This window comes from Platalea leucorodia (genome assembly GCF_965183815.1).
Source record: "Platalea leucorodia genome assembly, chromosome: W".
Classification (NCBI taxonomy): Eukaryota; Metazoa; Chordata; class Aves; order Pelecaniformes; family Threskiornithidae; genus Platalea; species Platalea leucorodia.
The window spans coordinates 42,219,607-42,246,378 of record NC_138859.1 but is presented as its reverse complement, the minus strand read 5'-3'; the positions used below and the strand labels follow the sequence as shown (position 1 = coordinate 42,246,378).

At 43.1% G+C, this 26,772-nt stretch overlaps 1 protein-coding gene across 1 annotated transcript in view; it reads right to left on the bottom strand.

The window, feature by feature from the left end:
- LOC309601520 (polycomb group RING finger protein 3-like) overlaps positions 1-26,772 on the bottom strand; it is a gene marked incomplete at its 3' end in the record, with an annotated part of 108,820 nt that overhangs the window by 31,808 nt on the left and 50,240 nt on the right. The window contains exons 2-4 of the mRNA XM_082334562.1: positions 22,095-22,135; positions 19,438-19,514; positions 9,440-9,557 (exon numbers count right to left, since the gene is read on the bottom strand). Coding sequence (XP_082190688.1) covers positions 9,440-9,548 — 109 coding nt within the window. The 5' untranslated portion in view covers positions 9,549-9,557; positions 19,438-19,514; positions 22,095-22,135. The remainder of the gene's footprint in view (positions 1-9,439; positions 9,558-19,437; positions 19,515-22,094; positions 22,136-26,772) is intronic.

Genomic DNA, 26,772 nt, shown 5'->3' with positions numbered 1-26,772 from the left:
CACACTCTGTCAGTTGTTGGGCTGCTGCCTGCTCTGCTCACCTGCAGGCTTAGGCTGCAGCCCTGACGGTCACCCCAACTAATTGGTGGCTGTGCAAGCCTACCCAGCAGTTTGAGGTCTCCAGGGAATTAGGAGGATGACATCGTTCAAAAGAATTACCATTCTATAAGTAAGAAAGTGGGCCATTTTATTCCTCAGAACTCTAAGGAGACTGTAACCTGCCAAAAGAAAATGGTGTCATAGAATCATAGAATCACAGAATCGTTTAGGTTGGAAAAGACCCTTAAGATCATCAAGTCCAACCGTTAACCTAGCACTGCCAAGTCCACCACTAAACCATGTCCCTAAGCACCACATCTACTCGTCTTTTAAATACCTCCAGGGATGGGGACTCAACCACTTCCCTGGGCAGCCTGTGACAGTGCCTGACTACACTTTCAGTGAAGAGGTTTTTCCTAATATCCAACCTAAACCTCCCCTGGCGCAACTTGAGGCCATTTCCTCTCGTCCTATCACTTGTTACTTGGGAGAAGAGACCGACCCCCACCTCACTACAGCCTCCTTTCAGGTAGTTGTAGAGAGCAATAAGGTCTCCCCTCAGCCTCCTCTTCTCCAGGCTAAACAACCCCAGCTCCCTCAGCTGCTCCTCATAAGACTTGTGCTCCAGACCCTTCACCAGCTTTGTTGCCCTCCTCTGGACACACTCCAGCACCTCAATGTCCTTCTTGTAGTGAGGGGCCCAAAAGTGAACACAGTATTCAAGGTGCGGCCTCACCAGTGCCGAGTACAGGGGCACTATCACCTCCCTGGTCCTGCTGGCCACACTATTCCTGATACAAGCCAGGATGCCATTGGCCCTCTTGGCCACCTGAGCACACTGCTGGCTCATGTTCAGCTGGCTGTCAACCAACACCCCCAGGTCCTTTCCCGCCAGGCAGCTCTGCAGCCACTCTTCCCCAAGCCTGTAGCATTGCCTGGGGTTGTTGCGACCCAAGTGCAGGACCCAGCACTTAGCCTTGTTGAACCTCATACAGTTGGCCTTGGCCCATCGATCCAGCCTGTCCAGATCCCTCTGCACAGCCTTCCTACCTTGAGGCAGATCAATGCTCCTGCCCAACTTGGTGTCATCTGCAAACTTCCTGAGGGTGCACTCAATCCCCTCATCCAGATCATTGATAAAGATATTGAACAGAACTGGCCCCAACACTGAGCCCTGGGGAACACCACTTGTGACCGGCTGCCAACTGGATTTAACTCCATTCACCACAACTCTTTGGGCCCGGCCAGCCAGCCAGGTTTTTACCCAGTGAAGAATACACTTGTCCATGCCATGAGCAGTCAGTTTCTCCAGGAGAATGCTGTGGGAGACAGTGTCAAAGGCCTTACTAAAGTCCAGGTAGACAACATCCACAGCCTTCCCCTCATCCACCAAGCGGGTCACCTTGTCATAGAAGGAGATCAGGTCAGTCAAGCAGGACCTGCCTTTCATAAACCCATGCTGGCTGGGCCCGATCACCTGGTTGTCCCGTACGTGCCGCATGATGGCACTCAGGATGATCTGACCCTTGGATTATGGGGGCTTCATTCTGCTCCCCGTCCCTGTCTTCCAGCTCAGGGGGCTGGGTACCCCAAGAACAACTGGTCTGACTATTAAAGACTGAGGCAAAGAAGACATTAAGTACCTCAGCCTTTTCCTCATCCTTTGTCACTATGTTTCCCCCCACATCCAATAATGGATGGAGATTCTCCTTAACCCTCCTTTTGTTGCTTATGTATTTGTAGAAACATTTTTTATTGTCTTTTGCGGCAGTAGCCAGATTAAGTTCTAGTTGGGCTTTGGCCCTTCTAATTTTCTCCCTGCATAACTTCACAACATCCTTGTAGTCCTCCTGAGTCACCTGCCCCTTCTTCCAAAGGTGGTAAGCTCTCCTTTTCTTCCTGAGTTCCAGCCAAAGTTCTCTGTTCAGCCAGGCCGGTCTTCTCCCCCGCCAGCTTTTCTTTCTGCACATGGGGATGGCCTGCTCCTGTGCCTTTCAGATTTCCTTCTTGAAGAATGTCCAGCCTTCCTGGACTCCTTTGCCCTTCAGGACTGCCTCCCAAGGGACTCCCTCAACCAGGCTCCTGAACAGGCCAAAGTCTGCCCTCCGAAAGTCCAAGGTAGCAGTTCTGCTGACCCCCCTCCCTACTTCGCCAAGAATCGAAAACTCTGTCATTTCATGATCGCTATGCCCAAGATGGCCTCCAACCATCACATCACCCACAAGTTGTTCTCTGTTCACAAACAACAGGTTCCGCAGGGCGCCTTCCCAAGTTGGCTCCCTCACCAGCTGTGTCAGGAAGTTATCATCTTCCACACACTCCAGGAACCTCCTAGACTGTTTCCGCTGTATTGTATTTCCAGCGGACATCTGGCAAGTTGAAGTCTCCCACGAGAACAAGGGCTAGCGATCGTGAGACTTCTCCCAGCCACTTGTAGAATACTTTGTCTGCCTCTTCATCCTGGTTGGGTGGTCTATAACAGACTCCCACCAGGATGTCTGCCTTGTTGGCCTTCCCCCGATTGTTACCCATAAACACTCGACCCTTCCATCACCATCATCAAGCTCTAGACAGTCAAAACACTCCCTAACATACAGGGCTACCCCACCGCCTCTCCTTCCTTGCCTATCCCTTCTGAAGAGTTCATAGCCTTCCATTGCAGCACTCCAGTTGTGCGAGTCATCCCACCATGTTTCCGTGATGACGACTATGTCATGGTTTTCCTGCTGCACAATGGCTTCCAGCTCCTCCTGTTTGTTGCCCATGCTGCTTGCATTGGTGTAGATGCACTTCAGTTGGGCTATTGCTCCTGCCGCCTTTTTGGGGGGAGAAGCCCTAATTCCTATGTGACTGGTCTCAGGTGCTTCTGTGGTTTCTAACACATCCAAACCCCTTGCGTCTTTGCTGCTGCTGCGTGGATCTCCATCCCCTACCTCCACTGAGATGGCTAGGGTGCTGTGCGCATTAGTACAGAGAAATTTCAAATGTGCTCCAGAGTGCTCAGCAAATCATGGAGCAGACCTAAGGACCTCGCTAGCACACCATCTCTCAAACACTGGCGTGCTGCCCTATGGCTTATCACTAGCAAGCCTGGTTTTATCCCTTTCCCCCTTCAAATCTAGTTTAAAGCTCTTTCAATGAGCCCCGCTAAATGCTGCACAAAGATCCCTTTCCCCCTTTGAGACAGGTGTATCAATGGGAAGCCTGAAAATACAATGCTAGATGTTCTTAGATGAGTGCAAATATGTCAAGCAATTACATGAACCTACCTTGGAAAATCCAAATCATTGTTAACTCACAAAATAAAAATATAGATGCTCAACTTGCTATGAATATGCTAACCAAGATAGATTTTAACAATTAGACCATACAATACCCATAGAGATAATGGCATAAGCAGTGCTTGAATGTTACTGAGTGAAATTACCGGACAAGAAGATAATTTACTAACAAACTGCATGATTGGTATTGCTGAAGGCAAAGACATCTGAGGGCACATGTCACAGTAGTATGTAGGTGACATCCTAAAAACTAAAACCTAAGAAACTAGCAATGCTACTGCTTTGGATACAACACAACTATCCTTTCATGGAGCACTATCCATTCACAGCCCTGGCTATTAAAGAACAAACCGATTGTTTGGCTATGATTTTCTGTGAGAAGTGCAAGGCCTATGTAGATAACCATCATGAATGTAAAGGCTGGGAGGGTGGAATGTGCTATGAACAGATCTATAATGCATCAGTGTTTCATGCCCATGACCAAAACTCCAGAAGCAGGGCAGGACTATATTATCTATGGCATGGAACGTATGCAAGAAACTGGGACACATATCCCGAACTACATTTTTGCCATGGAGTCAGCTCCAAATGCCCTTTGGGGTGAAGAAGAAGGGGTGGAAAGGAAAACTGAAGGAGAATGGGAGTTTAAGGGGGACACATGTCTCATGGTCTTTATTCACTTGTTTACGGACACAGAGTTTTGGGGCTACACTTTCCTAGCACATAATGCCAAAGGCTATGATGGCTACTTCGTTATTAGCCAGCTTTTGAAAGGAAAAATGGACGTGCAATTAATCACCCAAGGTGGTAAACTCATGTACATAGAAGTACCCAGTCTGAGTATACGTTTAATAGACTCTCTACAGTTTTTTACCCATGAAACTAAGCAGCCTTCCCCAAGCATTGGGAATTGCGGGCTGCAAAGGTTATCCCCCCCATTTTTTTGACGCTGCTGAAAATCAAAGTCATGTAGACCCTTTTCCACAGCCAGAATATTATGGGGTGGACAGCATGATGCTTCAAGAGAAAAAGCCATTCTTGGCATGGCACACAGCTAAACAGAAGAGGATTTTTTTGACTTGCAAAAAGAATTGGGTGTGGCTGGGATGAAGTTTACTTTCCCAGTAGCAGCCCTCAAAGTGCTATGGTTTGTATTTGTAGCTAGAACAGTGTTGATAACACGCCAATGTTTTGGCTACTGCTGAGCAGTGCTGGCACAGCATCAAGGCTGTCTCTCCAACCCCCACCCCAATGCCAAAGGCCAGTAGGCTGGGGGTGCAAAAGAGTTGGGCCATTCACCAGGGATTCACCTGACCAAGTGGTGCAAGAGGGCCTTCACCAACAAGCTGGCCAGACTTACAAGGAGGGCTTTAAACTAGATTTAGTGTGGGGGAAGGGGATGGAGTTTTGAGCACCAGACAGGAGCCAGGGGCTGCTGAGGTATTAGGAACCAACAGGGAAACACCTGTGAAATGCCTCAAAGGTATTAGGGCATGTTCCTCTAAAAGGTGACAGGGTGGATAGCCCAGCTGAAGTGCCTCTATACCAATGCACACAGCAGGGGTAACAAAGAGGAGGAGCTGGAAGCCACTGTGCAGCTAGAAAGGTATGATCTAATCGCTATTGCTGAAACGTGGTGGGACAAATCGCACGACTGGAGCGCTGCAATCGATGGCTGTAAACTGTGCAGAAGGGACAGGCAAGGAAGGAGGAGCGGGGGGGTTGCCCTCTATGTAAAAGAATGGACTGACTGCACAGAGCTGTCTTTGAAAAACAGCAATGAGCAGGTTGAGAGCTTATGGGTAAAAATTAGGGGCCAACCCAACAAAGGAAACCTCATGGCTGGTGTTTACTACAGGCTGCCCAACCAAGGGGGGCTTGTTGACGAAGCATTCTTACTTCAACTACACGAAGCATCACAATCACAGGCTCTGATCCTGCTGGGGGACTTCAATCACCCTGACATCTGCTGGAAAACCAGCACAGCAAGCTGTAAGCGGTCCAGGAGACTCTTGGAGTGTGTCAAGGATAATCTCTTAATCCAGCTGATAGACAGCCCAGCCAGAGGAGAAGGGTTACTGGACCTCTTGCTCACCAACACAGATGAATTAATTAGAGAGGTCAAGATGATTGGTGGCAGCCTGGGCTGCAGTGATCATGCCCTGGTGGGATTCACAATCTTGAGAGCTATGGGCCAAGTGAAGAACAGAGTCAGGACCCTGAATTTTAGGAGAGCAAACTTTCAGTTGTTTAAGGAACTAGTGGATGGGACCCCGTGGGAAACTGCCCTCAGGGACAAAGGAGCTGAACAGAGCTGGCAGCTCTTCAAGGACATTTTTCTTAGAGCACAAGAACTATCGATTCCCACGTGTAAGAAATCAGGCAAGGAAGGCAGGAGACCAGCATGGCTGAGTAAGGACCTCCTGGTCAAACTAAAACACAAGAGGGAAATGCGTAGGCAGTGGAACCAGGGACATGCATCCTGGGAAGAATATAGGGACGCTGCCCAGATGCATAGGCATGGGACCATGAAAGCTAAGGCACAGTTGGATCTGATTTTGGCAAGGGATGTGAAGAATAATAAAAAGGTCTTCTACAGGTACATTGGCCAGAAAAGGAAGATTAAAGAAAATGTACCCACCCCCAATAAATAAGACAGGATAACTGGTGACAACCAACATGGAGAAGGCTGAGGTACTCAACAGAGGTTTTTGCCTCAGTTTTCAATGGTAATCTCTCTTCCCACATGTCTTGAGTCCCTAAACCTCAAGGCATGGACTGGGGGAAAGCAGTCCCTCCTGTTGTAGGAGAAGAGCAGTTCAGGTTTGAGACCACGTGAGGAACCTGAACGTACACTAGTCCATGGGACCTGACAAGATGCATCCTAGGGTCCTGAAGGAATTGGCTGATGTAGTTGCCAAGGTACTCTCAATGATATTTGAAAAGTCATGGCAGTCAGGTGAGGTCCCCAGTGACTGGAAAAAGGGAAACATCATCATGCCCATTTTTGAAAAAGGGTAAAAAGAAGGACCCTGGGAACTACTGACCAGTCAGCCTCACCTCTGTGCCTGGAAAAGATCCTGGAAAACATGTCAAACCATATGGAAGGCAGGGAGGTGATTAGAGACAGCCAACATGGCTTCACCAAGGGCAGATCGTGCCTGACTAATCTGGTGGTCTTCTACGATGGAGGGACTGCAGCAGTGGACAAGGGAAGAGCTATGGACGTCATCTATCTGGACTTCTGTAAGGCCTTTGATATGGTCCCCCACAACATTCTTGCCTCGAAATTGGAGAGATATGGGTTTGATGGATGGACTGTTAGGTGGATAAGGAACTGGCTGGATGGCCGTGTCCAAAGAGTTACAGTCAACAGCTCAGTGTCCATGTGGAAACCAGTCATGAGTGGTGTCCCTCAGGGGTCCATACTGGGACCAATACTATTTAATATCTTCATCAACGACATCATAGACAGTGGCACTGAGTGCACCCTCAGCAAGTTTGCAGATGACGCCAAGCTGAGTGGTGCAGTTGATTCACTAGAGGGAAGGGATTCCATCCAGAGGGACCTTGAGAGGCTTGAGGAGTGGGCCTGTGTGAACCTCATGAAGTTCAACAAGGCCAAGTGTAAATTCCTGCACCTGGGTCAGGGCAATTCCCAGTATCAATACAGGCTGGGGGATGAAGGGATTGAGAGCAGCCCTGAGGAGAAAGACTTGGGGATATACTGGTGGATGAAAAACTTGACATAAGCCAGCAATGCATGCTTGCAGCCTAGAAAGCTAATCGTATCCTGGGCTGCATCAAAAGAAGTGTGGCCAGCAGGTTGAGGGAGGTGATTCTGCCCCTCTACTCGGCTCTCCTGAGACCCCAGCTGGAGTTCTGCATCCAACTCTGGAGTCCTCAGCACAAGAAGGACATGGACCTGTTGGAGCAGGTCCAGAGGAGGGCCACAAAAATGATCAGAGGGATGGAACACCTCTGCTATGAGGAAAGGCTGAGAGAGTTGGGGTTGTTCAGCCTGGAGAAGAGAACATTTTTAATGGACATTTTTCATGACTGTTCTCAATTCAGAGAAGTGATGCATTGTAGGTATGGTAAGAAAATTATATCTAGTTGGAATCTTCCTAACAAAACATGCTCAAATTTGGAGCACAGCCCCATTCCCAAAGTTACTAGAACAGCATTTCAAATAGATTAGTAGCATATTTACTTGTACTTTTCAGCTTTCACAAAGGATGTTACGGACACTGCATGCCATTAAGATACCTAGCCATTTTGCTGTTTATCATCGATGCATGTAGAAGAAAAATGTGTTATGATAATAAATCTTCATCAAAAGTAATTTCTTTTTCCTCAAGTCAGTTGCTTTGAATCATTTTATTCAACTGCAGTTTAACTTTTCACTTTCACAAAATACACTACAATTAGAGTTCAATCAGAAAATTAAATGAGGAAATGTCTGTAGTATACAGGTAAAAACTGTTAAAATGAATACTACAGAGCAGCATGCTTTTGGAACTGTTTCCAAGTCTATACACAACCATATATTTGATTCAAAGAAAAACAATTCCCTCATTTTAACCAGTACTACTGTTTTTTTCACTAATAATAATACATTGCGGTATTAAGTGTTTTCCTGACCTGAAGTTCTAAATGAACTCCAGCTCAAACTTCAGAAATTAAAAAAGCTCGTTACCAAAATTATATGGGTTTTTTTATTATTAAAAAAGGTTAAACATTTCCTTAAACAGTGATTCCTTTAATCTTAGGCAGCCTTACAACAGCCCTTATGGTATAAGGCAAGAGAACTGTAGTTGTAGTGCCATCTACCTCTCAGACATGATGGTATGTTTGAATAAACACCAGTTAAAGCCAAAAAAGTCATTACATTTGCTTTGCTTATATATTGTATTTACATATTTAAGATTAAATTACTGTTGCTGATAGAGGTTATTATTGGACCAATCCTAGTAGTTTTGCCCACTAAGCCCAGATCTTGTATTACAGTCTGCTCCAGTGGTATATACTAGCAGATCCAGTTGCAAGGGTGAGGCCATAACCTGTTTGAACCAAATAAACAAAAGCACCAAACCCATCTTCTAAAACCACCAACTTCTCACTTGTCATGAGCAGATCCTCCAGTTTTGAATAAGGAGATACCAACCCCTCCTAAACTAAACTCAGCACAGGTCAGCTCAGTTTGTCACAGACAAACTAAAAAGGTACAAATGAAGAAACAAATTGGGAAAACTCACTTTCCCTATAGCTGTTCTTTCTTTAAAAAGTTGCTCCCCACCCTTCCACCCATAATATGAGGCTATGTCTCCCCTCAGAATTAATACCATAAGTCTAAGGATGAAACCAAAAGCAACCAAACTTTCTGAAAACATAAATTTATAATAAGGGACATTCCACAAGACACCCCATAGGTTTGCTCTAAAAATGCATTCCTGAGAAATGTCATGGCCTATGTGAACTGAGCACACCTGCTTGCAGTGCATGTTTCAGGGTTGCAAATAAATAAATAAATAAATACATTTTAGAACAATGAAAAAGTGACCCTCTAGCAAGACCAATTTTAATAGTTAATGGCAGCATTACAGAATTTGGGACAAAACAAAGTAAAAGCCTGGATTAGGGTTCTAAATGCTTTACTCCAAACAGAACACCAAGGAACTTGAGATTTGGAGCACACGGAGAAGGGACTCAAGAATGAGGTAAAAAAAAGGAATGGGAAGAAAAACAAGAAAAGCAAATATATTAAAGCTGAAGAACAGCATCTAGAAATCAAATGTAGTGGAAAACAATATCTCTGGCAAATCTGAAACATCATATCATCCCTGTAAAGCATGCCACATTTCTTCTAATATTCAGCAGAAAAGCTACATTCCTAAACATATATATTACCATTTACTATATATGGTTTCAAGTTTGTTTTCCTTATTTGTCTCACAAAACAATATATTTTTGCTGAAAAAATATGTGCATAGCAAAGCTTGCATTATTCTGGCTGATACACAGTAAAACTTTAAACTTCAACTAAAACTGTTAAAACATCTAGCACATCAAGTAAAAAAACGATTTTAGCTTACTCATAGCATTATATTCCTACTTACAAGTATGTAAGCATTCTGTTACAGTGGTGGCATCAATCAGGTATCCATTGCATAAATGACAGGTTATATGGGCATTAATGTCCCAAAGCTTAATCTTTCTAGTCATCATCTTTGGTATCTGTAAAAAAAAAAAATCACCCACACATTACATAGCAACTCAGATGTACTGATGATGTAAAAGTAGTTTTGGAATAAATGAGTAACTATAATTCACCTTAAAGATATGCTTACGTAGATAGCTTCAGGCTCTTGTATACTTATGCATATATTTTGAATGAGTACTAAACTTTTAAAAGATGATAAAAATGAATGGTGAAATAATTGAAATCTACACTATTTTACATGTCAGGGTTTCAGAGTGGCTGCAGGGAATATCTGCTCCAGCATCATGGAGCACCTCCTCCTTTCTCTGACCTTGGTGTTGCCTCTGTTATTTCTCACTCTTTTTGTTCCCTCCTCCTCTCTCTGTCCAGTGTTTTCTGCCCTTTCTTAAATATGTTTTCACAGAGGTGCCACAAACTTTGCTGATGGGCTCAGCTTTGGCCTGTGGTGGGTCCATTGCCAAGCCAGCTATGTCCACCACAGGGCAGTCCCTGACCTCTTCCCACAGAGGCCACACCCCTGCAGCCCACCCCCCTTGCCACTTATATCCAATACATCAAGGGATGCAGGTTTAAGACCAAATCCTATTTTACTCATCTAAGTAATTTCAGTCAAGCTAGTAATTAAGACATCTGAAAGTGAAGAGAGATGATCCTCCTGTAATTGGCAAAAAGTGCAAAATCAAAAGGAATAGGTCTGATTTGACAAATTTGGGTTAACCACACTGTGTCAGCCTCACATCTCCTTACGGTTAGAGCATGATTTTGAATCCGTATCTGAAAAAGGGAGCTGAAAAGTAAAATAAACCAGGTTTCTTAAACATTAAAAATCAAATTAATAAAGAAAACATTACAAACTAAACTTCTTGTCCCATCAGTAGAGCTACACCCTGTTGTACTAAGAAATACAGAGCTTTCCCACCCCACTTTCAAATTAAAGGATGCTACAACCACCATTAAAAGAAAGGCATTCAGAATTTAAAAATTAAATAGCGCTTTTTTTTTTTTTTGCAACATTGCCCATCACCTCTAGAGTAAACAGAATCAGACTACAAAATGCATGCTTTAAATAACGAATATACTGGTATCTTTTAAATATATATTATCTATCTATATGAAATCTCAAAAAGAAGAGTAACAAAAATTTTAAAAAAAATAAAAAGTCACTTCAAACTGTGCTAGGAAACTAAGTAACCTTTACCTCTCAAACATATAATTCTCATAAATATACAGCCAAGGATTAAGATTCAAGTTTCCTAAACTTTCCCTCCCCCTAATTGCAACTGAATACTTAGATTTATGTCCTGTTTATCCTCAGAATATATACAATATTTTTCATTCCTTTTGTTTAAAATTGTGGTGGGTTGACCCTGGCTGGATGCCAGGTGCCCACCAAAGCCACTCTATCACTCCCCCTCCTCAGCTGGACAGGGGAGAGAAAATATAATGAAAGGCTCGTGGGTCGAGATAAGGACAGGGAGATCACTCAGTAATTACCATCAGGGGCAAAACAGACTCGACTTCAGGAAATTAGTTTAAATTATTACCAATCAAATCAGAGTAGGATAATGAGAAATAAAATCAAATCTTAAAACACCTTCCCCCAACCCCTCCCTTCTTCCAGGGCTTAACTTTACTCCCAATTTCTCTGCCTCCTCCCCCCGAGCAGCGCAGAGGGACGGGGAATGGGGATTGCGGTCAGTTCATCACATGTTGTGTCTGCCACTCCTTCCTCCTTACACTCTTCCCCTGCTCCAGCGTGGGGTCCCTCCCATGGGAGACAGTTCTCCACGAACTTCTCCAATGTGGGTCCTTCCCACGGGCTGCAGTTCTTCACGAACTGCTCCAGTGTGGGCCCCTTCCACAGGGTGCAGTCCTTCAGGAACGGACTGCTCCAGTATGGGTCCCCCATGGGGTCACAAGTCCTGCCAGCAAACCTGCTCCAGCGTGGGCTCCTCTCTCATGGGTCCACAGGTCCTGCCAGGAGCCTGCTTCAGCATGGGCTCCTCTCTCATGGGTCCACAGGTCCTGCCAGGAGCCTGCTTCAGCATGGGCTCCTCTCTCATGGGTCCACAGGTCCTGCCAGGAGCCTGCTTCAGCATGGGCTTCCCACAGAGTCAGAGCCTCCTTTGGGCGTATCACCTGCTCCAGCATCCACGGGCTGCAGGTGGATATCTGCTCCACTGTTAACGTCCATGGGCTGCAGGGGGACAGCCTGCCTCACCATGGGCTTCACCAGGGGCTGCAGGGGAATCTCTGCTCCTGCGCCTGGAGCACCTCCTCCCCCTCCTTCTTCACTGACCTTGGTGTCTGCAGAGTTGTTCCTCTCACATATTCTCACTCCTCTCTCTGGCTGCAGTTGTGCATTCCCCCCCCCCCCCCCCCTTCTTAAATATGTTATCACAGAGGCACTACCACCATTGCTGATTGGCTTGGCCTTGGCCAGCAGCAGGTCCGTCTTGGAGCCGGCTGGCATTGGCTCTCTTGGACATAGGGGAAGCTTCCAGCAGCTTCTCACAGAAGCCACCCCTGTAGGCCCCCCTGCTACCAAAACCTCGTTGTGCAAACCCAATACAAAAATAAAAAATACAAGAGAGGACAAGTTACCCAGGAAGCAGATACATTCTGATCCCCCAAAAAACCCTTATGTGGGCAGTTTTAAATATGATAAAGAAACCTCCTGCTTATACATATATATCAAAATAAAAATTGCACTGGTAGCATGACAGCATTAGATTTAATTGAAACAGGAGATTGAACTGGTTTACAGTCTGTTACATTTGGTTCCCATACCGCAGATTACACTCTGTTACCAGATAACCTTGCTCTCCAGTAAACTGACTGAGTAGGCATGGCTCACAAATACTTTTTTTAACAGTTTGTTTTGGAATACATTTCAGAATTTGAATAGTGAAACATTTTTCACAGTATGCAAAGCTTCAGACAGGAATATGACAAGATGGTAGCCTGAACCCCAAGTTTGTTAAACATAGAAAAGGATTAAGGTAAATAGACTAAGTGGTAAACTAAGCATAAAGAACATATAAACATATAAAGAGTATATCAGAAGCTAAACTTTCAAACTAATGTGAAAGATATCAGCATTGAAAAATTATTCCGTTATAAACTACTGAAGTGCGTTTTCTCTCAAGCACTGTAAAATCTACACTGTGTGATATATAAGAGTAACTGAAGACTTCTAGGTCTTAGGGCTAAGTAGTAAAAGATACAGAACCCAAATTTGTTTTATGGTGTTTGACATTTCATTAACCTAGTAACTAGCTGTCACAGAAGAATGAAAACATGATTTGTTTACACAGTATATCAGACAGATCAGAACCTATACCAGGGAACTCGATTACTTCTTTTCTAAACCTTATTTTATAGCTAGGTTTCCATGCAACTGAAGAGCAGCCACATATTTAGCAGTTTCAATATAGTAAATGAGATCTCCAATTTAAAAAACTGTATGAACTACACACATTTCTATAGCACAGGAGAACAGCTATTTATGGCCATTCTTCAGAAATATTTAGGAGATGGCTTAAACTGTTGTTTGAACCACTAGCCAAATAGGGAGTGAACCCTTCTGAAGGCAATGGAAAGCATAATTTTTAATAGGTAAAAATAGTTAGGAAGGCTAAAAGTATACCTAAAATGGCAAACACCCAGGCACAAAATTTAAATATAACTCTAGTTATTCAGCCAAAACTATGGGTGTGCATGGATTACCAAGGAGTGAATCCAAGCATTAACCATGATGAGAAGCTAAAGATATGGTAAAAACTGAAATAAAGAAATAATTTCTCCTCTGGAGAACATTGGATATTTTCCCCCCCACTATAGTGTATTCAAGCAATGCCAAACGAGGCATCAACCAGTAAGAGCTCAGGTAGGACAAAATATAATAAGATGCAAAATAACTACAGAATAAAGAAAAAAAATATGCTACAAAATAGGTAGCCTAATTAAAGCCATTTTTGTCAGAGAAACAGAGGATAGCAAAGATAATACACACATCTAGACAAACATCCATGTAATGAATGGGAAATAAAAATCAGATATTTTTTGGTAAAGGAAAAGTATACATCTAGTAGAATTCCCTAATTACACCTAAGCAGCAAATAAACCTGGTTACAGTTTTACAGAACTTGCAAGAAGCACACCAGAAAACTCAGTAGTTGTTTAAAGAACAGACACTGGAATCTATTAGCAGGAAGTAGAGGTACAGAGGCAACTTTTTCCAGTCACTTCAACTTCAAAATAAGATGCAAGCCGCAATAAGAGGTTTCTCCAGAAGGCCTGACCCATACTGTCAACATGCAGCTGTTAAGAGAACAGATTCACTACACATGCAGAGGTCCTGACATACAAGTTCCAGCACAAGATGAATCTCTGACAGGCAATGAAATTTTGAAGGTTCATAAGTTCTCAACATCAGATTTCAGTTTAGCCTGCATCTTGTGGGCTTGAGCCATACACAACTCAAGCTACATGTTGTCCTTTGCTCACAGAAGGGTCAAAGAATTGGGATACATCAGCATTTTTAAAGACAGCTAAGCCATAACAGTGAAATGCCTTAAAATGCTATATTAGAAGAAGCAATGCCAGATATACTTGTAACTATTTAGAAAGACAAGAAGAAGCTAGCAGCAAAATGGTACATTATGAAGATGACAGTTTGATTAGACTAGAGACACTGACTGATCTAGACTTGGAAACAAACTGATGTGCTTCCCAACGTGCTTTTTTTATCTGCAAAGTGCACATTGATTTATCATTCAAAATACTCTTAAGTTATCATTCTCTTTAAAGTAACATTTGAAATAGGAAGTTCTGAGCCAAGCATGAGGCGATTCCCATTTGAGTTGAGATGTTTTGTTTAGAGAGGAAAAGAGAAAACAATTATTAAAAAAACCTACAAAGTACTGTGGTGGGTTGACCTTGGCTAGCTGCCAGGTGCCCACGAAGCTGCTCTCTTACTCCTCCTCCTCAACAGGACAGGGGGAGAAAATACGACGGAAAAAGCTCCTGGGTTGAGATAAGGACAGGGAGATTACTCAGCAATTACCATCACAGGCAAAACAGACTTGACTTGGGGAAATTAATTTAATTTATTGCCAGTTAATAACAGAGTAGGATAGTGAGAAATAAGAACAAAACTAAAACCACTTTTCTCCCATCCCCCCTTTTTCCCAGTTCTACCTCCTCCCCCCCGCTGTCCTGAGCAGCGCAGGGGGATGGAGAATGGGGGTTGCAGTCAGTTCATAACGCTTCATCTCTGCCACTTCTTTCTACTCATGCTCTTCCCTTGCTCTCGTGTGGGACCCCCACGGGCCACAGTTCCTGCCAGGAGCCTGCTCCAGTGTGGGGTCCTCCACAGGCTGCAGGGGAATCTCTGCTCCAGCACCTGGAGCACCTCCTCCCCCTCCTTCTTCTCTGGCCTTGGTGTCTGCAGGGTTATTTCTCTCACATTTTTCTCACTCCTCTCCCTCACAGCTGCTGTGCAGCATTTTTTACCCCTTCTTAAATATTTTATCACAGAGGCACCACCAGCTTCACTGACTGGCTCAGCTTTGGCCAGTGGTGGGTCTGTTTTGGAGCCATCTGAAACTTTCTCCGTCCAACACGGGGGCAGTTCCCGATCTCTTCTCACAGAGGCCACCCCTGTAGCCCCTCTACTACCAAAACCTTGCCACATAAACCCAGTACAACTCCTGAGATACATAAAGAAGAAATGAGAGGACTCAAATTACCACCTTAAATGAGAAATTAAAATTAAGAAGAGCAAACAATTAATAAATCCTTAGGAAAAATGTATTTAGGAATTTCTCAGATCTGTTCTGTATCACATAAGAGGAAAGTGCATATTACAAACTGAATTAGATCATCTCCCATTAACTGATTTTTAATCCTAATTAATTGTACTGAGATGGAGTTAACTAACTTTCTTCATAGCAGCCTGCATGGTGCTGTGTTTTGTATTTGTAGCTAAAACAGTGTTGATAACACACCAGTGTTTTGACTATTGCTAAACAGTGCCTGCACAGCATCAAGACTTTCTCTCTTCCCCCCCCTCACACACACATACACAGGGAGTAGGTTGGGGGTGGGCAAGAGGTTGGGAGAGGACATAGCCAAGACAGCTGACCCCAACTGAACAAAGGGATATTCCATACCATATAGAACCACAGAATCATAGAATCATAGATTTGTTTAGGTTGGAAAAGACCCTTAAGATCATCGAGTCCAACCATTAACCTAGCACTGCCAAGTCGACCACTAAACCATGTCCCTAAGCACCACATCTATCCGTCTTTTAAATACCTCCAGGGATGGAGACTCAACCACTTCCCTGGGCAGCCTGTTCCAATGCCTGACTACCCTTTCAGTGAAGAAGTTTTTCCTAATATCCAATCTAAACCTCCCCTGGCACAACTTGAGGCCATTTCCTCTCGTCCTATCACTTGTTACTTGGGAGAAGAGACCGACCCCCACCTCGCTACAGCCTCCTTTCAGGTAGTTGTAGAGAGCGATAAGGTCTCCCCTCAGCCTCCTCTTCTCCAGACTAAACAGCCCCAGCTCCCTCAGCCGCTCCTCATAAGACTTGTGCAATCTTAATTTCACTTACACAATTATGAATATACTCCCAGACTTGTGTTGATGTTTGCTGAAAGTTATTTCTATGTTACCAACAGTGAATTCAACATTTATTGAAGTCTAAGATTTTACATTTGTCTAAATATTTTAGAAATTCCATGTGAAATATTATTAGTTTTGTGATTATCAATCAACTATACAAAATAGCTAATCCTTCTACTGATGGGTTCCTATAACAGCATCAAGACAGATTTATGTTCAGACAGTTTCAATAGTCTTTAAAAAGTTTCAGCATCTGTCTTTAGTGCCTAGCTAACAGTCTCAAAGACCTAAATTAACCCAGCATTCACATCTATTACAAAGAGTGGAATAAAAGCAGACTTCAAGCACTTCAGAGATCTGCTTGGAAGAATACCATGGGATATGGCCCTGGAGAGAAGAGGGGTCCAGGAGAGCTGGTTTATATTCAAGGATTACATTCTCCAAACTCAAGAAAGGTCCATTCCAACAAGTAGGAAAGCAAGGAAAGGTGGCAGGAGGCCTGCATGGATGAGCAAGGAACTCCTGACTGAACTCAGACATAAAAAGGAAATGTACAAGAGGTAGAAGCAGGGGCAGGGTACTCAGGACGAGTATAGAGATTGTAGGGCGCAAGAAGACTTTGTTACAGTAACCCAGGTAGTTTGCCTCCCCCATCCAAGTATGTAGAGTCCCAAGCACATCTTATCTTGTTGTTACGGTAACCTGGGATAGTTTGCTTCCCCCCCATCTGCACATACCCTTGCACGGGTGCCAACATGAAGGCCAGCTGTGGATCTCGGAATTCGGACAACAGCACCTGCATTACATCAGTGAGTTCGCTAATGAGTAAAACAGGACATTGCACATGTATGATATGCTAATCAGCGAAAGTTTTATTATCCACCCCTGCGGTGCTTTCCCTTGAGCTTCGCTCCCAAGCAGGGTTCCACTGCATTGGGTCCCTATTTGATTCGTGTCAGTGTGCTGGGTCTCCCACCGTGGTAACACTATGCTTTCATTAAAGATAAAAGCTTTCACTTGTGTGTTGTGCCTCATCCCTGAGGGATCCACACCTGCTTTTCACTCGTAACAAGAGATGCTGTCTGATCTTGCAGAGATGGGATTAGAAAAGCCAAGGCCAACTTGGAGCTGAATCTGGCAAGGGGTGTGAAGGGCAACAAGAAAGGATTCTACAAGTACATAAACAGCAAAAGGAAGACTAGGAAAAATGTGGGCCAGCTGTTGAATGGAGCAGGGGAACTGGTGACAAGGGACATGGAAAAGGCCAAGGTACTCAATGCATTCTTTGCCTCAGTCTTTACTGACAAGACTGGCCTTCAGGAATCCCAAGCCCCTGAGACCAGAGGGAAAGTGTGGAGTAAGGAAGATTTACCCTCTGTGGAGGAGGACCAGTTTAGGGAGCACTTAAATAAACTGGACATACATAAATCCATGGGGCTTGATGGGTTGCATCCACAAGTGCTGAGGGAGCTGACTGATGTCATGGTGAGGCCACTCTCGATTATCTTTGAATGGTCATGGTAATTGGGAGAGGTTCCTGAGGACTGGAAGAGAGCAAATGTCACTCCTAGCTTCAAGAAGGGCAAGAAGGAAGATCCAGGGAACTACAGGCCAGTCAGCCTTACCTCAGTCTCTGTGAAGGTGATGGAGAAAATCCACCTGGAAACTGTTTCCAGACACATGAAGGACAAGAAGATGATCAGGAGTAGTCAGCGTGGATTTACAAAGGAGAAATAATGCTTAACCAACCTGATTGATAGCCTTCTACAATGAGGTGACTAGCTTGGTGGATGAGAGCAGTGGATGTTGTTTACCTTGACTTTAGTAAAGCTTCTGACACTGTCTCACATAATATCATCATAGACGAGCTGACAAAGTACAGATTAGATAAGTGGACAGTGAGGTGGACTGAAAACTGGCTGAATGGCCAGGGTTGTGAATGGCAAGGATTGTGTGCAGTGGCACAAAGTTCAGTTGGAGGCAAGTCAGAAGTGGGTTAATACTGGCCAGGGGGTTAATACTGGAGCAAATACTGTTTAACATCTTCATTAATGACCTAGATGCTGGGACACCCTCAGTAAGTTCACAGACAATACAAAACTGGGAGGAGTGGATAAAATGCCAGAGGGTTGTGCTGCCATTCAGAGGGACCTTGACAGGCTGGAGAACTGGGCAGAGAGGAACCTCATGAAGTTCAGCAAGGGGAAATGTCAAGTCCTGCCCCTAGTTAAGAATAACCCCAGGCACCACTACACGCTGGGGGCCAACTGGCTAGAAAGTAGCTCTGCAGAGAAGGACCCTGGGGTTCTGGTGGACAAGTTGATCATGAGCCAACAATGCGCTCTTGTGGGAAAGAAGGCCAACAGTATACTGGACTGCATAAGGAGGAGTGTTGCCAGCATGTTGAGGGAGGTGATCCTTCCTCTCTATTCAGCACCGGTGAGGTCACATCTGGAGTACTGTGTCCAGTTCTGGGCTCCTCAGTATGAGAAAGATATGGACTTACTGGAGCAAGTCCAGTGCAAAGCTACTAAGATGATTAAGGGACTGGAGCATCTTTCATATGAGGACAGGCCAAGAGAGCAAGGACTCTTCAGCCTGGAGAAGAGAAGGCTCAAAGGGGATCTTATCAATGTGTGTTAATATCTTATGGGAGAGAATGAAGATGAGGGAGCCAGACTATTCTCAGTAGTACCCAGTGACAAGACAAGAAGCAATTGGCACAAATTTAAACACGTGAAATTCTGACTGAACAGAAGACTTTTTTTTTTTACTGTGAGGGTAGTCAAACACTGGCACAGATTGCCCAGAGAGGTTGTGGAGTCTCCATCCTTGGAGATATTCAAAACCCGACTGGACACAGTCCTGGGCAACCTTCTCTAGTTGACCCTGCTTGAGGACTAGATGATTTCACGAGGTCCCTTCCAACCTAAATGATACTGTGAAAAGCATGTTTACCAGCAGCTAAATTTCTCTGGACAATTCCACTTGAAGTAATATTCTTCTTCTCAGACTACTGACATTTTCTGCACAGGTAGTTAACCTGATATGTGGCAGATAAGGACCAGCACTAGGAAGACAGAGATTAGACATCTTGCTTTAACTAACCCTATTCTCTAGGCAAATCCAAGCTTTCCTCTTAATTCCTTCTACAATATTATCTTTTAAAAAAAGGTATGAGATAGAAGGTAATATACCCCCCACCCCCATTTTGGAATGCAGGCAACAGGCTCTGTAAAAATCCTATCTTCCTACCTCTTAATCAGCAAGCACCTTGTCCAAAAGGAAGCCAAAAGTGAATTTGAAAACTTTTCCAGAGCAGGTAATCCAACCTAATTTTGAATTTAAAAAGGAAAAAGAATAGTAAATACATATTTCCAGTATACATAAGTTGTAAGGTGGCTTGTAACATTCAAACACAACTTATTATGCCTTCCAATAGTTCAAACAATACTTGTAACTGAGGGAAGTCCTATGGCCATTGTTAAACAAGAGATGGATTTGGAACAAATTATCCCATCCCTCCTGACTCTATAATCCACTGACCTAGTGCCCAGATTCTTACTTGCATTCAAGTTTAAATGCATTTTGTTCTAAATAAATAGGAAGTGCCCATGTAAAGCTCAGTCTATTTAAAATTGCAAAACAAATGTAATCACATTGTTTACCCCTATTAAGCAGGGAATCAAATATTAATACCTCATGCATTGGTCTATTCAAGTGATATGAAAGACAAATTTCTTATCCTTTGGGCTGTTTTCAAGCTTCACTGAGTACTTGAGGAAAACAATATCTGGCCATAATTACATAGAAATCAACTCTACTTAATTAAGATAGCATGATCACAGCATTTAAACCTTGTTGCTTTTACAACTAGCAGAAAAAGATTAGACATGAAAGTAGCTGTAGCTTTAAGTTACAAGAAGAGAGTATAAGTTTATGTTTGCAAAGCATTACCTAGACTAAAGTTTTCCTGCATCAAATTCTTATCCTTAATTTAAAAAAAAATAAATAAATCAAATCTCCAAATTCAGCCTTCTGGATTAGAGACTGATTTATAAACTCACTAGAGTGCACTGGAGTTAATATGGGAAATATGCACCTATATATTAACTGAAGATGTTTTTAGCTTGGCTTCCTTCAGTAACAATGCTTATGTGATTAGTCAGTGCATACAAGATGCAAGAACTTCTGAATCTTTCATGTGATTGCAGCCAAGTTCACAGGCAGAAATCTCATAGATATTTATGTTCTTAAATAAAAGCAAACAGCCAAGGAGGAGGGACCAGGACTTGAACATTTGCAATTTTACCCTCAGCTTCTGAATGCCTGTTTTCCACAACTGAACACAGCAAACCTTCAGCTGCCACCAAAGCTCTATCCAAAATATTGTTTTGTAGTGATTAGCGGAGAGTTACAGAAAAATCTTAGCATAACTTGTTTAAAAAGTCAGTCACAGCCAATCAAGACAAATCTGTATGATACAAAGCTTCATTAGCTCTGCTACGCAGTTACTTGTTTAAACAATCTGCTACAGCAGAAAGTCTTAAACAAACTGAGAAGTACTGTAAATAACTGTCTGAAATTCTTTATATCTACTGCATAATGGCATTTGATCAGAAACATCTTACTCTTAACCCAGCCAGTAAGTGAGAACCAGCATCATAACATGATCCCCTACCCTCAAATCCATTATTGGAAGAGAGGAAGCTACTCTCCACTCTAATTTCACAATTTTTAAATGATAAAACTCTTCTCAGATAGAGGATACCTCTTTAAAATTAATTTGTGTCCCAGTTACTGAAAAAGAAAGCAGGAAACATGAAATGTGAGAAATCAGCCCTTTGCGGGTTAGATCACTCTTTAAGAAAGACCCTTGCAAACAGAGCTTAGAAGCTAGTGAAATGAGCAGTTCTGTGATGAGCTGAAGAGCTGTTTTTAACCCAAAAAAAGAAGTACTTTTGACTAGGAACCATTCTTTAGACAGAACCAAAAATCCACATTGTGACTACCTTAAAGAAATAGGAGACCTTCTAAAGTTTCAGAGACCCAATTCAATCCTGAAGGAAAAGTTTTCTTTTGAAAAATTAGAAAAACGAGAGTACTAAAAAGATTGAATGAGACCTAGCTTTCTGTGAGAACAAGAAAAAGGCTATTTTTCTAAAATCTGTTCCAAATTGTAAGGAAGGGAACAGATTCCCTACAATTTCTTGAATTAATCCTGAAATTGATAAGGGAAGAAGTAGCAAATTTAATTTCTAGGAGAGTGCTTTTGCTAGCAGCTGTAAAGCACTGAATTATTCAGACACAACATATCAGCACTGGAGAGGAGTAAAAGAGGCAGACCTCTGAATAGATGGAACATGAAAACTAAAACAAAAAACAATCAATCAGATCCAAATATCCAGCCAATATGCCAAAACGATTGTTTGAACAGAGACTAGTATTTCTTCTTTTTGGTTCTAAATAATGTTATGTTATACCACACTGAGGCTAGGAACAGTATCGGTGCCTGATAGCCCAAGTATTCAACCAAGGGATGGAGTAGAGGAAACTACAAAAGTATTTGGAGTACACTCCCAATTTAAAGAAAATCCACAACGGGAGAGTGTGGAAGGGGGTAGACGTGTCAGTCAAGTATCCTCATTCATGCTATACTTTCTCTACTAAGGTAATGTCTTGTTAAAATTCTCAACCAGAAGGGTGAGCAGTATATTACAGACCTCTTCAGTAAAGTTATGCCACTAACAAAACAGGTTTGAAGAAGCAGCTTTCAGAGATTCCAGCAAATAAACCTTATTAGAGTAGACTCACAGAAACAGAGGACAAGCAAAGAGACCCCTCCTCAAAGGAGTGGCTTTATCATTAGCATATATGCTAGTCAGGAATATTTTGGGCTATATGAGGCATACCTCTTAAAACTGCATTTCTTTTCAGTCTGCCATCCAGAGACCTGAAAAGACAGAAAAATAATCTGAAAGTTAGCATCCAAAACTCCTTAAAATCCAGCCACCACATAGAAATCTTAACCTACTAAGCTCACCTAACACTACCTACATGTATTAATTCAAAACAACTCAAAGGAAAAAGAAACATTCATTTTTGACAAAGAAAAAAAGGGAAAGCCTGCCAGAATTAGTAGAAAAAGGAACTTCAGGAAACACCCATGTAACATTCTCTATGAAAGGACAAGCTTACCACAGAAAAGTAAAAACAGCCCAAAATTCAAGCAGTCCTGATACCATGTGGTGGCAAAAAGACCAAAAAAATCAATTATCTGCTATACTGGGTCTGGCTGGTATGGAGTTAATTTTCTTCATAGCAGCCTGTATGGTGCTAACCACTAGCACAAAGGGGATTGTCCAGGACTTCAGCTGGCTGGCACCTGCAGTCCCTCCAAAGCCACCTCTGACAATCACAACATGCACAGTGTCATCCACAGACAGCTTGGAGCCCATCACGGGTAGCAGAGCTTATTCAGGAGGAAGAGAGTTGTGGCAGCGCAGTGCTGTTTTGGATTTGTGACCAAAACAGTGTTGATAACACACCAATGTTTTAGCTATTGCTGAACAGTGCTTACACGGTATCAAGGCCTTCTCTGTTTCTCACTCTGCCCCACAGCGCATAGGTTGGGGTGTGCAAGAAGTTTGGAGGGGATGCAACCAGAACAGCTGACCTGAATTGACCAAAGGGATATTCCATGCCATATAACATTATGCAGCAGCAATAAAATTGGAGGGGAGGAGGGTTTTAGGTAAGTAGCCATTGCTCAGGGACTGCCTGGGCATCAGTCTACTTGTAGGAGGTGGTGAGTGATTGCCTTTGCATCGTCTTTTTTTTGGTTTTGTTTTTGTTTTTTCTTTCTTCTTCCTCTTTCCTTAGCTTATTATATTATCTTTATCTCAACGCATGAGTTTTCTTGCTTTTGCTCTTCTCTTCTCTCTCCTGTCCCACTGGTGGGGGGAAGTGAGCAAGCGGCTGTGTGGTGCTTAGCTGCTAGCTTGGGTCAACCCACCACATCTGCACAAATGAGAATGACAGAAGAAAATGATTGGTCTTTTAAAAAGATTTGGGTTTGAAGATCCACAGCAAGCAGTATTTTTCTCAAAATCTATTTAAAAGTATCTGCTCTCCATTTCACTGAATTTTTAAAAAAATTTCAGATGGAAATCTATCGTATCTCCAAAAACTTCATATATTTTCCAACATAAAAGGAAAAAATATTTTTCCATCACTTTCCAAACAGGAAATATCCAGATGTTATAAAGACAAACAATGAATACTGTTTCTTTATCTTCCTCCATCAAAACCAAAGGCATAGCCTGCAATTATTAATTTTACTTTTATATTGCCTAAGGAAATGATAAACACTATGGTACAATGAAACTTTATGACAGCAATAGGTGAAAACCAGAATGCAATGCAACCGAACAATCTCTCAGCATGTCCTTCAGGTACTTTTTTTTTACTGCATTCAGAGAAAATTCAAACAAATGTTAAACATTGCCACACTGAAAACAAAGTAGAGTGGCATTAAATGCCTTTGTGTTGGTACCAACAACAAAAAACTTCACACAGAAAACAGAAAATCCCTTGTCTGTAGAGGAGAATGGACTTGAGGACACATCTGCTGCAACAGAATCCATTCCTTCAGCAAAAAATGTCCTCATTTATATTGTGGTTGAAGAAACTGAATTACAGGTTTATCACCAGAGCATTCTGAAAACACATCACAACACAAGCTTATGATCAGTGAAGATGTTTTCTAAAAGGGATTATCAAATATCTCCCATTACTTGGAGAGAACACAGCAACGTTGTAATTCAGATGGAAGGAAAGAGTGGCGCTTATCTTCTTGAGAGGGGAAAATAAAAAAGCCAAACTGGTCCTATATCACCATATGCTACATGCTCTGAATGCAAGAAGACAATGATGCATTATGAAAGCTAAGAATGAAGTACACAATTTTTTTTATCTAGACCAGCTATTGGTGACTGGGCAAGGATACTTACTAACCCTTAATACAAACATGTTCAGGGCCAAGTGAGCGCTAGCATTTTAACATCTATTTTATTTTATTTACAGGACTACCCAAACTGCTAGGACTGCTCTTAGTAACTTGATAGATTGGCAAACTGTAGTTCTCATCTGTACCAAATGTTTTTTTAATGCAAGACAAGAAGTTAGCCTTCTCTCATGAGAGTCCAGAACAGGGGTGAACACTGTTAAGGGATGTTATAAGGCTGCTACCTCTGGCAGACTCCAGGATTCCTCCTGCCTGGCTGCTGGAGACGAGCCCGGGGGGTCTCTCTGTCTCAAGCCAATGGATGTGGCTGCTGCTTTCCTGTTTGCGGGTTCAACCAGTAACGAGGCTGAGTGTGTATCCCAGAGATGCATGTGTGCGCACGCACACACACTCTCACAGAGGACACTAACATGGCCAGCTACACAAACTGCCACAGACAGGGTGCTGCCTTTAACAACACCCACATATAACACTACCAGAACTCACATAAAACATAAGTACAGCTAGCCAAGTTTCCCTCCTCCTCTCTGGCTGATCAGGATTGAAGTTCACTAGTGAAAACACATGTACCCTCACTCTCTAGATTCACAAGCATACATACATTCAGAGATCCCTCAAATATCAGCATGGCCCCTCTGTCCATCTAATATCCACACCCAGATCCTGAGCCCTCTTACCCACTATATGGGTCTCCTACTTGCCAGCTAGTCTAGTTTGATACTCGCTAGCAAACAGGTGCATGTACTCACACACTCATCTCACAGGCACCCCCACACTCTCAGATCCCTCCAATATTGGCACTGGCCCTTTGCCAGTCTGATACCCCTGCCAAGATCCTGGGCCTCCTACTTAATGGCTAGTCCAGCTTGAAGTTTGCTAGCAAATTACAGACACATGCACACACACATGCACACACACACACACAGCAGGTTAGGGTAAAATACAAACATTCCAACCCCCTAGTAGTTGGCACCTAGACACATGAGCCCTGTGACCTGCTGTCCCCACTTCAGCTGCTGATGCTGTGATCCTCACTCACTTTACTCACCCTGGTCTCCCCAGTAACTGGCACCCAGGACACAAACGGGCCCTATGACCCACGGTCCCAGCCCAGTGGCTGATACCAAGACCCTCACCCACTCCAGTTGCTGGCACTGAGACTCCTACTCGCTCTAGTGCACACACCCCTGGTCTGACTCCAATTGCTGGCCCCATATTCACTCATACCCATCCCCCCAATAGCTGGCACTCCGGACACATGCTCCTTAGATCCATGGCTCCTCCAACTACTGATGTTGAGACCCTCACTCACTCCAGCCACCTAAAAGGAGAACAATAAGTTCAAACTTACTTTGTGCAAGGAAGTTTTGCTGGAATTAATAAAATGCCTCAAAATTAAAAGGATTTTTTTTCTTCAAAATAAAGTTTTAAAATATTCAAAGCTTTGACAAAATTCTTCCTGCTATGTTTAATAAAATAAACTAGCTAGAAAGACCTTTATTGTTGAATAGAAAGAAACAGTTCAATATTTACATTTGTTTTAATAAGTGAAGTTATGATTAGCAGCATGCATAGCCTTTCTATGAGAGAGTTAAGCTATTTGTGAAGGCATTAGATTTTTCATTATTACAGCCATTTCTCAAGTACTCATATCTGAGCGGTACTCTTAAATCATTTTTCCCATGTACAGGAAGCTATCAGCAGAGGGCGCCACAAACTTCATAGAGCAGGTAAACAGGTTAATGAATTAATTTTCATCAAGTGGAAGGAAATACCTACAATCCAATCTCAATAAGAAAGGCCTGACAACAAAGGGCATAATAAAATAGCCGTTTTAATAAGATAGAATAAAAAGAGGAATACTGATAGCGAGTAAATCTTATGTCCTTTCAGATGCTAAGAACCCTGCTTTCATGCAGCATTGGACAGACCCCAGACAGATTTTTCCCACAGCATGCTGTGCAGATCCTGTCCATAGAGCAGTTCCTGCTCCCTCCCATGCCATGGTGCCTTTTATTTTGTGTAACAAACAGAATTATATATCTTCTCCTGACAAGTTGGAATGTTATCTCTGTGATAACACCCACCAGTGCACAGCACAGGCCGGCATGGGGCATTCCATCAGATTCCCTTACAGCAGATACTCATGCTAACCTATGGGCTTTTCAAGCCTTAAGTACAAGGCCCAATAGAGCAAACATGGCGTACTCAAGATCACTAACTCCTTGAATACAATGTCTTCTGCAAAGCTCCCAATACAGGCACTCAGTGCCTTTTTTTTTTAATCCATTTTCACAGGTAAGGTCTGCCCTCAGGCCTCACAGGTCCCTTAGCCTAGTGGCAGAATCTGGGGGAGTGAAGCATTACCCACAGTAGGGGAAGAAAGAATTAGGGAACACTTAAATTGGACACACACACACACACAAGCCCATAGAAACAGCTGGGATGTACTGAAGGGCACTGAGGGAGCTGTCCCATGTTGTTTCGAGGCCGCACTCTACCATCTTTGAAAGGTCACGGCAATTGGATTGGTTCCTGATGACTGGAAAAAGGAAAAGGTCACA